Below are 13,030 nucleotides of genomic sequence, written 5' to 3'. Positions count from 1 at the left end.
TTATTTTATTTATTTATTCATCTTCTGCATCCATGTGGATTATCCTGTTTGGACCTGGGGATGAGGTCCACCAGAGAGGCAATTGGCGTACACGCCTGTTTCCTTGGACTGTTTGCCTCTTCTTTCTTCCCTTTAACTATAAACACTACTAATGGTATATTATCCTTGTATTTCCATACCTGTTCTCCATTCTTAGTTCAGCTCTATGTTCTCATGGCACTTATACATTTCTGGGCTGAGGAGAGGCTCAGTGGGTAAGAAGAGCACTTGCTGTGAAAGCGTGCAGACCTGAGTTCAGATCTCCAGCACCAAAGTAAAATCTGAGCACATCCTGTATCTATAACTGCAGTGCTGTGGGGGTCAGAGACAGGAGGGAAATTTCTGGGGCTTGCAGGCCTACTTCCGGGTTCAGTGAGATCCTGTCTCAAGGAAATAAGGTGGAGAGTGACAGAGCAGGACACCTGACATCCTCTTGTGGGGACACACACCCCTAAAATGCCTTTTAAGATTTGAACCCACACTGAATTTTCACTGTTTGTATACTTTATTTCTCCTTAGTTAGTATTGGTTATATATAATGTGTTCCCAGCACCTAGTTATAGCACTCAGCATTCTCTCACTAAATGTTTAGCAAACAATTGAAAATGGAATTTAGTCTAGCCACTTCTTATTTGTAGTGGTTTATAATCTGTTGTTAATGGGTCCCTCTACTCTTCCCATCATCATGTTTTGTTTTTTTTCTCAGAGACCAAAGTCACATGTTCCCTACTGGCACAACTTTTCTATACTGAGGCGTTAGAAGAACAACACAAGTTATATTTGTATAGTATAAACCCTTCAGAATAATGTTAAAATGGCCTCACTAGTGTTGATTAATTTGTTAGTTGTTTATTGACTGCCTAGAAACTGTGCTGTAAATATTTTGCTTAATGGAAATTGAAGCCCTAGGAAGTTGAACAGCGACTATATGATTATATATAATTCTTGCTTTTTGTTTTTGTTTTTAAAACGATCTCATGTAGCCTAGGCCAATGGATGACCTTGAGTTTCTGTCCTGCCTCCTCTTCTCAAATGCTTGGATTACAAGTGTGCCCCACCATTCCCAGTCTTAGTGGTGCTAGGAGTTGAACCCAGGGGTTAGTGCATGCATGGCAAGTACTCTGCCATCTGGGCTTCAACTACATCCCCAAATTATATAACTGTGCATGTACATGGTGTATGTATGTATGTATGTATGTATGTATGTATGTATGTATGTGGTAATACGAATGTGTGCATGCCAGTACACATCCACATGTGCATGTCGTGCCAGAGGTCAACACTGGATATCCTTTTTCATCCCTTTCCGCCTTATTTTTTGAGACAGAGTCTCTCTCACTGAATCTGGAACTCACTGATTTGGCTTTCAGGGATCCTTCAGTTACAGATGCGTCCACTTTTGCATCCAGCTTTTACATCAGTGCTAGGGGTCCAAACTCAGGTCCTCATGTTTGCTTGCACGCACTTTAATGGCTGTCATCTCCTCAGCTCCTAGATTATGTAGCATTTTGGTGACAAAACTAGATTGAAGATCTCCTAACTCTTGGCACATGGAAGGGTTATGAAAAGGGAACCGTACAGTTGAGCGCAATGAGTTGCCTGCCTGTATGTGTAGATGTCATTTATTCTGTGAGTGGTAGGTTTGGAGAACTCGTCAGGGCTTCCTCTTTGACTGCTAAGAGTAGTGTTGATGGCTATGTAGCAGCCAAGTAGGGCCTAAGGGAGAGTGGCTGGTTGCTGCGGTGTTGGTATTTATTTTGCTGTGGTCACTTGTCTTTGATCATCCAGAAAATGGTTATGTATAGAAGAGATAAAGTTCTGAGAAAAGAGCTCATGGTAACCAAAGATTGGATCTGTTGTCTGGATTCTTACCTGCTGTGATCTAGCCTGAGCGTAAATTAAGTTAGAAAGGACCCTAGTAAGTGTACTGAGAAGAACTGAACGATGTCTCCCTGGGGACCTTTTTTCTTCCTTGGTGGCAGTAGCCATCCTGGCCTGAGGACATGCTGCTGCTCTTGCTGTTCCTCTTCTCATTTGATAAACTCCGTTGCCTTGTTGGTTGTGCACATCTGTAATCCAAGCTGTTTGGGAGTTCAAGGCCAGCCTTGGGGGGTGTATTGATAACCTCATGGACAAAAAGCTTCTGTTATCACCTCTTCCCTTATGAAAGGCAACACTGATTAAGATTTGCAGTATTGGGGTTGGGGATTTAGCTCAGTGGTAGAGCGCTTGCCTATCAAGTGCAAAGCCCGGAGTTCAGTCCTCAGCTCTGGGAAAAAAAAAAAAGATTTGCAGGAGTATTGTTCATTTCATGTTTAGTTATTTGGGTGATTTTTCAAATTTATTATTCCATATGAAGTTTGTGCTCTTGCTCTCCTTGCTACTTAATGTGATTTAGAAATACCCTTTGATCCCTGCACACTGACTTTGTTCTTTATGTATCCCCCAGGGTCATCTAGTAGCAGGCACCCAAACCAGGCAACCCCAAAGAAAAGTGGTTTAAAGAATGGCCAAATGAAGAATAAAGATGATGAGTGCTTTGGAGATGATATTGAGGAGATCCCAGACACAGATTTTGACTTTGAGGGGAACCTGGCCCTTTTTGACAAGGCAGCTGTGTTTGAGGAGATTGACACCTATGAAAGGAGAAGCGGCACCCGTTCCCGGGGTGTCCCAAGTGAACGGCCTGCTAGGTACCGCCACGACGAAAACATCCTGGAATCAGAGCCTATTGTCTACCGTAGGATCACGGTGCCGCACAGTGTGAACAAGGAATTCTGCACTGGTGAGTTACGTTGAGTCCACCATGGGCTACTTTTCCTTTTGATTTTGCTTAAAATAGTAAAACTCAACTGTTTGAAAGCCAGCATTGCTGGACGGTGGTGGCGCACACCTTTAATCCCAGCACTCGGGGCAGAGGCAGGTGGATCTCTGTGAGTTCAAGGCCAGCCTGGTCTACAGGGTGAGTTCCAGGACAGACTCCAAAGCTACAAAGAGAAACCCTGTCTGGGGAAGAAAAAAAAAAAAAAAAAAAAAAAAGAAGGAGGAGGAGGAGGTCAGCATCTTGCATTCTTGCATCAGAAGTTAGTGAGTTGGGGGTTGGTGCAGTGTTACTGTCTTGGGGACAGTGACTAACTTAGCAGTTTCAATACTTGTCCCTTTATGTCCTGTATCTGGCAGATTCCGTGTTAATTTTCATTCTGGTTTCCCTGATAACTGTCTGTATATTTCATCAGAAATGTAGCTCTGCTTCCTAGTTAGTGGCTGATGCAGGAAGAATTGAAGTTGGATAAAATCCATGGGCTAAAATTGGAGTTTCAAGGAATTCAACATTTGTTTGTCCTCCTGCTTTTATCTCCCAGTAGCCTTGGTCATTGAGAGTTTGGCTGGTTAAAATGCTCACCTAACAAAGTAGTCCCTTTGTAGTTATGAAAGCCACTGTATTATAGTGTAATTCTCTTGCCTTAGTCATTTTCTTTTAGGTTGATTTACTTTTTAATTTGATGTGTGGGTGTTTTGCTTGCATAGATGTCTATACATGTATGCAGTGCCCTTGGAGCCCATAAGAGGGCATTGGATTTCCTTGAAACTGGAGTTACAGTCAGTTTTGAGCAGCCATGTAGGTGCTGGGAATGCAACCCCAGTCTTCTAGAAGAGCAGTCAGTACTCCAGCCCCTCCCTCAGTTAGTGTCAAGGGTTTGTTTTGTGTTAGACAGAGTCTCACTATGGAGCCCTGGCTGGCCTGGTCTACCAACTGCCTATTCCTGCTGCAGTTCTCTGTGCTGTGGTCCCTGTGACTCTGCACAAGTGGTTGGATTATGAATTGTGTGGTTTCCTGGAATTATTTAGACCACAGGAATTCCTGAGTTTGGGAAGATTATGGTCTGTCTTGTAGTTAAGTGACTAAAAAGGTAAGAGTCCATAGTGAGAATGAGGAAAACATTTCAGATCCCAAAGAACCTGAGAAAACATTTCCTAAAGAAACCAAAATAGAGGTGCTAATTTGTCTTAGGGTTAATATTGCTGTGCAGAGACACTATGATCAAGACAACTCTTACAAAGTAAAGCATTTAATTGGAGCTGGCTTACAGTTTCAGAGAAAGTTAGTCCATTATCATCTTGGTAGGAAGCATAGCAGTGTGCAGGCAGACATGGTGCCGGAGAAGGAGCTGAGAGTTCCACATCTAGATCCGCAGGCAGAGAATGTCCCACAAGGTCTGGCTTGAGCATTCCGAGACCTCAAAACTCACCCTCTAGTGATAAACCTACTCTAACAAGTTCATACCTCCTACTGCCTGAAGCACCTTTAATCCCAGTACTTGGGAGGCAGGTCGATCTCCAGGTTCGAGTCCCTGTGAGACTACCAGGTCATTTTCATTCAAACTACCACATCATTTTTTCTATTAAACACTGCACCTCTCCAACTTTGTTTTCATATATCTTTTATTTTTAATGACAGGAATGGAAAGTTCTGTCCTCTTGAAATTATTTTCCTAAACTTGCCACCAACAAATACACTATCAGCCACACGTGCTGGTTCTTTTTGATCAAGACCTCAGGGATTGCAGCTTGTGCTGTGTAGTGATAAGTGGCATTCTACTAGAGGTTGGCAGTAAGGGGACAAGAAGCCCAGCAGCCTTTCACGACCTGGTTTTTCTTGGTTTCCCTAACCGTGGTTAGAAATAAAGCCCCTTTGTTGTGCTAGAAATAGAGCAAACGTTATTTCACTGAGCAGCTTCTCCTACAGATGATTTTCATTTAGTAATGAGCAGAACAGAAGCTCATGGGCAGGATTTTCTAGGCTGAAAAGAAGAGGATGCTTATTGATAAACTAGGAAGGAATTGATGACTAGTGTGAGTCATCATCTTCCCATCATAGGCTAAAACAGGGTCTATAGAGAGCACAGTCCAAGGGACAGCCTCAGAAGAGACAACAGGAGTTGAATTCATGTGCTGCTTCTTTTTTAAAGATTTATTTATTTATTGTGTACACAGAAGAAGGTGCCAGATCTCATTACAGATGGTTGTGAGCCACCATGTGGGTGCTGGGAATTGAACTCAGGACCTCTGGAAGGGCAGTCGGTGCTCTTAACCTCTGAGCCATCTCTCCAGCCCCAGGAGTTGAATTCAATGTGTTATGACTAGAACATGTGAACTGGTAACCTTGTGCTCTTGTGCCAAGGTGTTCATTTCCTTGTGAGTAGAAGTAATGAACCTAGTTTCTGAAATCAAGTCTCTGCAGGCAGACTGCCTTGATGGCCATTTGATTGATTGGGAACCTCAAGTCCTAGCCGATCCTCCATTTCCAGAGTACAAAGAGTTACTAGGATTGGGAACCGTCAGCATTTCTGGGCCTGTACAGTAAGACAGCTTGTGGTTATCGTTCCACTGAGAAGGGGCTCATGCAGCTTGTTGCCACAATTTTAAAGAGTCTGAACTCAAACTAAAGGCTGGAGGAACTGATATCCCCAGTTTGATTATGGGATGATCCCTTTCAATGTGACTGCATGGCTAATCTATACCTTCTTGTTCATTCAGTGCCATGGTTGTTCATCCAGAGTGAAAAAGTTTGATTTTAGAGTATCTACCATCTTCTTTAAAGGTAGCACATCAAAGCCAAGTTGTTCTTGCCCAGATGCACCCTGACTCCTTGTCATTCCCAGGTATTTGATTGGAATAGCCATTCTTTAGGTGTTCAGCCTGAAACTTTGGAGTCATCTTTCCATCTTCCCTGGTGCAGAGAACTCAGCCTACCTTTCGTAATGGAACAGCAGGCAGTGCTGGTGTCTTCTGGGGCAGCCCTAGTAGAGCATTCCCTTTACTCAGAGTATTCATTCTGCCTCCAAACTGGTTTCTTCTTTCAAGGGTCCCTTGAAGTTTTCATGACCTTTTAGTTTCTTATGCTGCCTCATAAATCCCCAGATAGCCCTTGAGATAGTTGTGTTTGGCCTCTCTGTTCTCACTTTTTGTCTGCCTTCATCTGTTTTACACAACAGTTTGGGTTTGAAAAGCCTTCTGATATGTGGCTCTGCCCCTTCTCCTCAGCTGAACCTTCAGGCCAGTCTTTGAGGGAAAGATGGTGTCTTAACTGCATGTGCGTTGCCCATTCTGGTCTCTGGAGTTTTGTCTTTGATGCCTCTCCTCTCTTGGGACTATAGTCCTGCCGCCTTTTCAGGCAGAGTTGAACTTCCTAGTTGGCACTCTGCTCAGGTGACACACAGTTTAGGATGCTGTGTGTAGCTTGAGTTTTTCTGCCTTGCCCACAGTCAGGACAAATCTCTGCCACCCGCCAGTCCCATAGCCGCTCAGACCCAACCAAGTAAACACAGAGACTTATATTGCTTTCAAACTGTATGGCCGTGGCAGGCTTCTTGTTAACTATTCTTATATCTTAAAGTAACGCATTTCTACAAATCTATACCTCGCCACGTGGCTGGTGGCTTATTGGCGTCTTCACATGCTGCTGGTCATGGCGGCGGCGGCTGCGGTGTCTCTGGTCATGGCGGCGGCTGCAGTGTCCTTCTGCCTTCCTATCCTTTTATTTCTCCTCTCTGTTAGTCCCGCCTCTCCTTCCTGCCTAGCCACAGCCGATCAGGTTTTATTTATTGACCAATCAGAACAACTTGACATACAGACCATCCCCCAGCACAGCCAAGTGCAGACCATCTCAAACACCTGCACTCAGGCCCATGGTCCTAATCATCCTCTATGTGGAGCTGCTGGGTAACGCCACAAAGAACCCAAGAAGGGCTCCCACAGGACATACAGAACATCCCACAGCAGCTGTGTATTCTTCTCTTTGATTCTTGCGTATGTGTTGCTTTCTGATGATGGAAATAGGGTCTGATGGTTGTTTTTCTCACTCTACTATTTATCCTGCCCCTGGCTTAGTGCTTTGTGACTTTGCAAACACTTAATGATCATATTTTGAAGCACTTAACTGTATTTTTCTTTTTCTTTCAAACTATGTATGTGTGTGTGTTGTGCAGGTGTGTACCAGTACAAAGTCCATATTGAAAATATTTAAAGATTCTGAAAAACTACTAGAATAGTATAGTGACAAACCATGCATCCTTCATTCAAAACATCCCGGTTACTGTTTATGTATGTGTACACAGCACAGTCCTAGATCATTTAGAATTTAGCTGCACTTAACCATTGTACTTACACCCTCAAGTACATATATTCTGTGGGATATTTATTGCTCTATACAATCAGACTATGAGATTGCTCTCAGGAAATTCTAAGTTGGTACAAAAACATTATTTAAAATATATTACATATACAAGGCTTTGCAGTTGTTTGTAATGTTTTGCAAATGTTCTTTTTTTGCAGATTATAAATCTTTTATTTTTCATTGTTGTTTTGTCTTTTTGAGACAGGATTTCACTATGTATCCTTGGTTTGCCTAGAACTCTCCATTATCTTGCCTCAGCCTCCTGAAGCTGTGATTATTGGCATATACCACCATGCATGGCCTTCAGGACTTATTTTTAAATTATTATTTAAAAATAATAAGAGGGTATGGTGGTGCACACCTTTACTGTGTGGGTGGGTGGTGCTTGCCACAGTGAGCATGTAGTGGTCAGAGGCCAACCTTACGGACTCTCTGACAACCTTCCTGTGGATTCCAGGGGTTGAACTCTGGTTCCCAGGCTTTTTACCCTCTGAGCCATCCCACCCCTCCAGTAATGCTTTTTGTTTTGATTTGGGGACGGTTTCTTAGATAGACCAGGCTGGCCTGAAACTTAGAGGTCCACCTACCTCTGCTTCCTGAGTGCGGACACTAGAGTCATCCACCACCAGGGCCCAGCTTAGTGTTTATATAGCTGTATTTTTAGTTCACCTCTGCCTATTACAGCCACTTGTCATGTCCCTCTTGCTTCCTTCAGTATAGACCAATTTCCGTAATGTTCGTTATCTCGTTTTGTTTTTTTGAGATAGGGTCTCACTGTAGCTCCAGCTGGCCTGGAACTTATTATGTAGACCAGGCTGGCCCTGAGATCTGCTTGTCTCTACCTCCTGAATGCTAGGATTAAAGGCATGTCCCACATTCTTGGCTAATATTTGTTACCTTTTGTGACTTGTGAATAGTCAAGATCAGTGCTTTGTAGACTGTTACTTAATTTTTATTTGATTCATGCTAAACATGTTCTTCAGTATTTGAGTAGGGCCTTGTCTTTTTTTTTTTTTAAGCCACTTCTTTTTTTTTAATTATTTATTTATTATTCATTCATTCATTTATTTATTTATTATGTATACAGTGTTCTGCCTGCATGTATGCCTGCAGGCCAGAAGAGGGCACCAGATCTCATTACAGATGGTTGTGAGCCACCATGTTGCTGGGAATTGAACTCAAGACCTCTGGAAGAGCAGTCAGTGCTCTTAACCTCTGAGCCATCTCTCCAGCCCGGGCCTTGTCTTTCTTAAGGCATCACATTATGAGGTTCTTATATGAATATATCCTGTCACCAGGCTGTGTTAGGTCATTTGGTAAGATATTGTCCTCCTGACCTTTTCATTATAGTGGTATTTGTCTTCTGATTTAATGATTTCATTTATTCTTTAATAATTTCATACATCCATACATTGATCCTATTCACTCCCAGCAAACACCTTAGGCTTTCTCACAGAGATCCGACTGCCTCTGCCTCGGGAATGCTGAGATTAAAGGTGCGTGCTTCACCGTGCCTTGCAAGGCTTGGTCTTAAAAAGATACCTTTTGACCTAGGATATTGCTCATTTGGTAGAGTTTTTGCTGAGCATGCACAAAGTTCTGGGTTCAGTTGGTTTTTTCATGCCTGACCTTGGTTTTGTCATAGACACCTGGGAACATGTCATTCATTGAGCAATTCATCTCCAGGGGCAACTAGTCTACTTTGGATTTGCTCTGAGGTCTGTAATTGTCTTGAGGCCAAAGAATAAAGGCCTGGCTGAGAAAGTATATTTTATTCACCAAAATTACACAGTGTAAGAAGAAGTCACCCTTCTGACAAATCACAGACATAATTATGACCCAGAAATGTAAAGCGTACCACCAGTGGCCTGTGGAAAGATCCCACGGCCTTCTTTTCAGGGAGGAGTTGTGGCGGCACACGAGACAGAAACAACAGTCTCCACAGCCAGTGACCCCACGGACTTGGCCTAGCGCGGCTCCCATCGGAGAGTTACTTGTCTGGTGGGTGACTTGTTACTGTTAGCTGTCATCTGCTGTATATTCTAAGTGGCCTCCAGCATTCAATTTTCAATACTGAATAAATTGGGTGTGGCGATGCTCACTTGTAATTCCAGCATTTAGGAGGTGGAAACAGGATTTGGAGTTCAAAGTCATCTTTGGCTACATAGAAAGTTTAAGCCTGGGCTACATGAGAGACCCTACCTCCAAAAAAAGAAAAAAGAAAGAAAAAAGTTGGCATTTACAGAATCTGCATAGAATGCCCACATTATTTTTTTTTAAACCTGGTTTCTTATAGTAATTTTCCCTTGCTCCTTGCCTCTTTTAACTACAGACTCTGGCCTGGTGGTTCCAAGTGTTTCATATGAGCTACATAAAAAGCTGTTATCTGTGGCTGAGAAGCATGGGCTGACCTTGGAGCGGAGGCTTGAGATGACGGGGGTGTGTGCCAGTCAGATGGCCCTGACTCTCCTCGGAGGACCCAACAGGTAAGGGGCTCTAGACGGCAGTGCTGAATGTGGGGGATGATGTCCTGCCTGGCCAGCCCACAACACCTCACATGCACACAGGGACTGTTGCCAGGGACTGTTGCCAGGCAGTCACTGCTCATCTCATGTGAGCCTCCCTTATGCACCAGATGTCTTCGTTTGCCTTTCTCTTTCCATCTCCTGGAAGTCCCTCCTCCTCCTCCTCCTTCTCCTCCTTCTCCTTTCCTGACGATAGCTGGCTGGGCTTGAGCTCCCTGCTAATTGTCAGGCCTGACTTTGAAAAGCCTTAGAGAGATCTGGCCTTCGACACTTAGCCTTTCACTAGGAAGCACTTCAGTTTTGAGCGCCATATCTGACCCGTCTAGAAAGACCCTAAGAGCCTGGCAGAGGAGCTCGTTCCTGCCTGCCCCAGGTTAGGTTAGGAACAGAGCAGTGTGCTGAGCAGCCCAGTGACAACCCCGCACTGCTCATGCCCTCTAGGAGCGGAAAGTCTTCAGGAAGTACAATGAGCTGCTGGGGTGAGGAAGCGGAGAAAAAGTGTCCAGGACTTCTCCAGCTGTGTTTGCTTGGACAATGTCTCCTGGATCGAAAGCAGTCTTAATGAAAGCAAGTTTGATCCAGGATGGATAGATTTCACTCTGGCCCCTACCTCTTGCTTTGTAGAGATTGGAGTATTTGTTCCTCTCTGTGCTTTGCTTGGGCCTGTTCTTTGCTGTGCAGCGTCCCTGATGCTCCTGTGCATGAAGAGGGAAGGAGCCTCCCGCAGGAGGGAAAGCTTGCTGCACATCGGCTCTCGGAATAGCCACTAGAGTGGGGACTGTTTTTCTTAGTCTGGGTCCTCAGAAGATCCTTAGTCTCTGTCCTTTGTAGCCGTGTTAATAGGCCTTTGGGAGTCAGGCACTGTTTTCTGTCCATGTTCTGTGTGTGTGTGCCAAGTGCCATTTTCCACAACAGAATTTTTTATGTGCTCCTCAGAGCTTCACATTGAAGGGAAATATTACAGCCCCGTGATTTAAGAGGAGCAAACTATGGCTCAGAGTTGGAAGGATCACCCAAGTAACACTGCCGGTGTACTGGGAGCCAGATCTTCACTCTGCAGAGGGGCTGTGGGTGCTAGACACCGATCTCCTTTGATGTGGGTGAGGAAGGGCCCATTGGGGAAGCAGCCTTGGGAGTCAGACGCCAGCACTCTGCAGTGTCTGAGTCAGGGAGAAGTAGTGTGTTTCCTCTAGAGCAGGGGTTCTCAACCTTCCTAATGCTGCGGCCTTTCAGTACAGTTCCTCATGGTGTGGTGACCCCAACATAAAGTTACTTCATTGTCATTTCATAACTGTGATTTTGCTGCTGTTATGAATCATAATGTAAATAGCTGATATACAGCGACCCCTGTGAAAGGGTTGTTAACTGTGAAGGAGCCGCCACCCACATACTGAGAACCTCTGCTCTAGAGGCAGAAATAATGGGGTAGGGACTAGCTTCGTGTCTGTAGAGACTGGTACTAAGTTTTCCCAGTGTGTTTGGGAAGGGAAGTCCTGAAGTTCCTTTTGTCCTGACAATACCTGTTATCTTCCTCCCTGGGGGGTGGTGATTGGCGCTGCCCCACCCCTAAGTCTTGCAGTTTGCCTCCCTTCTGCCTCTCCACCTGTGATGTGGCCCCTCCAGGGCTGATCTAAACCTCCTTAGCATTGGCTTTCAGAAGCCAGAGGCACTTTGACAGCTTTGACTGTCAGGAGCACAAGTGACTGCTTCCTCCAAGGCAGGGCCTTCCCCGGTGCCTAATCTCAGCTGAGAATGCCTATGCGTTGCTTATTGCTTTTCAGTCATTTGCTCACACAGCTCCCTAGGAAATACTAGGAGTTATCCCCAGCATTGCCCTCACCAGATTATTGACACCTCAGAGCAAACTTGGATTGGCAAATAAGGACAATAAGGGTGGAGAAAAGGAGAGCAGCTGGTGTGAGTCAGAAGTGAGATCCTTCATCTGGAACTCAGAAAAGGTTGCCGAGTTTGAAAAGTGAAGGGCTGTTTGACCAGAGGACATGGTTACAACTGCAGGGAAGAGTAGAGAGCCTGGCCTTGTTGGAACCAAGTGACCTGGGGGTCTGGGGGTCAGAGATGGAGCAGTTCTTCCCCATGGAGGTTTGAACCTAGCGGTTTACATGAAGAAGTTCACATGAAGATGTTCTTGGGTCAGAACATAGTTCTGGCAAACAGGGTTGTATGCTGCTGCTTCTAGGTGAACTCCTAGTGGGAAGAACAAGCAGTGAGGGCCATGCTGCAGGCCTGGCAGAGTCGTAGTGGGCTTGGGTTTCTCTGGGGCCTAGGACTTGGTCAGCACTAAGAGAGTGGGATGCCCCTGAGAGCACCAGTGACCTGTTTCTGTGATGGGGACTTAAGGGATTGACCAGTCTGTGTCCAGTGACCGCTTCTTTACTTTGTGTTCTAGGTTGAATCCTAAGAATGTCCACCAGAGGCCTACAGTAGCCCTGCTGTGTGGGCCCCATGTGAAGGGAGCTCAGGGTATCAGTTGTGGGAGGCACCTAGCCAACCATGATGTGCAAGTCATCCTCTTCCTGCCCAACTTTGTCAAGATGCTGGAATCTATCACCAATGAACTGTCTCTCTTCAGCAAGACCCAAGGTCAACAAGTGTCTAGCCTAAAAGGTGAGCATCAACATTGGAGTAGGGTAGAATATTTGCTTTCTGTGTAAAGACCTAGGTTCATTAAAAAAAAAAAAAAAAAAAAAAAAAAAAAAAAAAGTGCCCTCTAAGTATTGACCAAGGTTTCCTGCTTCCTTGGTAGTATGACAGTCTGGTGGTGCCATCTGGTGGTGCTAAGTAGAAAGGCATCACATGGATAGAATTTTCTGCATTAGTTCTATATGGTGGTGACCCACACCTAAAATCTCAGCACTCAGGGCATGGGGACAGAAGGTTCTTGAGTTTAAGGCCAGTCAGGACTACATAGTGAGAATCTATCTGGGGGAAATACATGTGTATGTATGTACACATGCACACAGAATGTTCTGCTTCTAAGGGGTCTTTAAATTACCTAGAGGAAATAGCCCATGCCCCACCTTTTTCCTGCCACTCAGAGAGATCTGGATACCCACTAACTCATTCCATAAATATTTATGGGACAGGTACTTTTTCCCATTTATGGGAATAAATGTGGTAATGATTTTTTTAATCCATTTTCCCAGCTGAGTGTGGTGGTGCATGGCTTTATTCCCAGTACTTGGAGGGCAGAGACAGGCGGATCTCTTTGATCTCAAGGCCATCCTGGTCTACATATCAAGTTTCAGGGGTACATAGTAAGACCCTGTCT

The 13,030-nt window shown here is 44.7% G+C and overlaps 1 protein-coding gene across 3 annotated transcripts in view; it reads left to right on the top strand.

Moving 5' to 3' along the window:
* Positions 1–13,030, top strand: part of Edc3 (enhancer of mRNA decapping 3) — a 32,902-nt gene that overhangs the window by 14,837 nt on the left and 5,035 nt on the right. For all 3 annotated transcript variants that reach the window (XM_028865077.2, XM_028865075.2, XM_028865078.2), the window contains exons 4-6: positions 2,489–2,824; positions 9,549–9,702; positions 12,149–12,366. In XM_028865077.2, coding sequence (XP_028720910.1) covers positions 2,489–2,824; positions 9,549–9,702; positions 12,149–12,366 — 708 coding nt within the window. The remainder of the gene's footprint in view (positions 1–2,488; positions 2,825–9,548; positions 9,703–12,148; positions 12,367–13,030) is intronic.

This window comes from Peromyscus leucopus, chromosome 7 (assembly GCF_004664715.2).
Source record: "Peromyscus leucopus breed LL Stock chromosome 7, UCI_PerLeu_2.1, whole genome shotgun sequence".
In the NCBI taxonomy this organism is placed as follows: domain Eukaryota; kingdom Metazoa; phylum Chordata; class Mammalia; order Rodentia; family Cricetidae; genus Peromyscus; species Peromyscus leucopus.
This window is presented reverse-complemented; position numbering and strand designations above follow the sequence as displayed.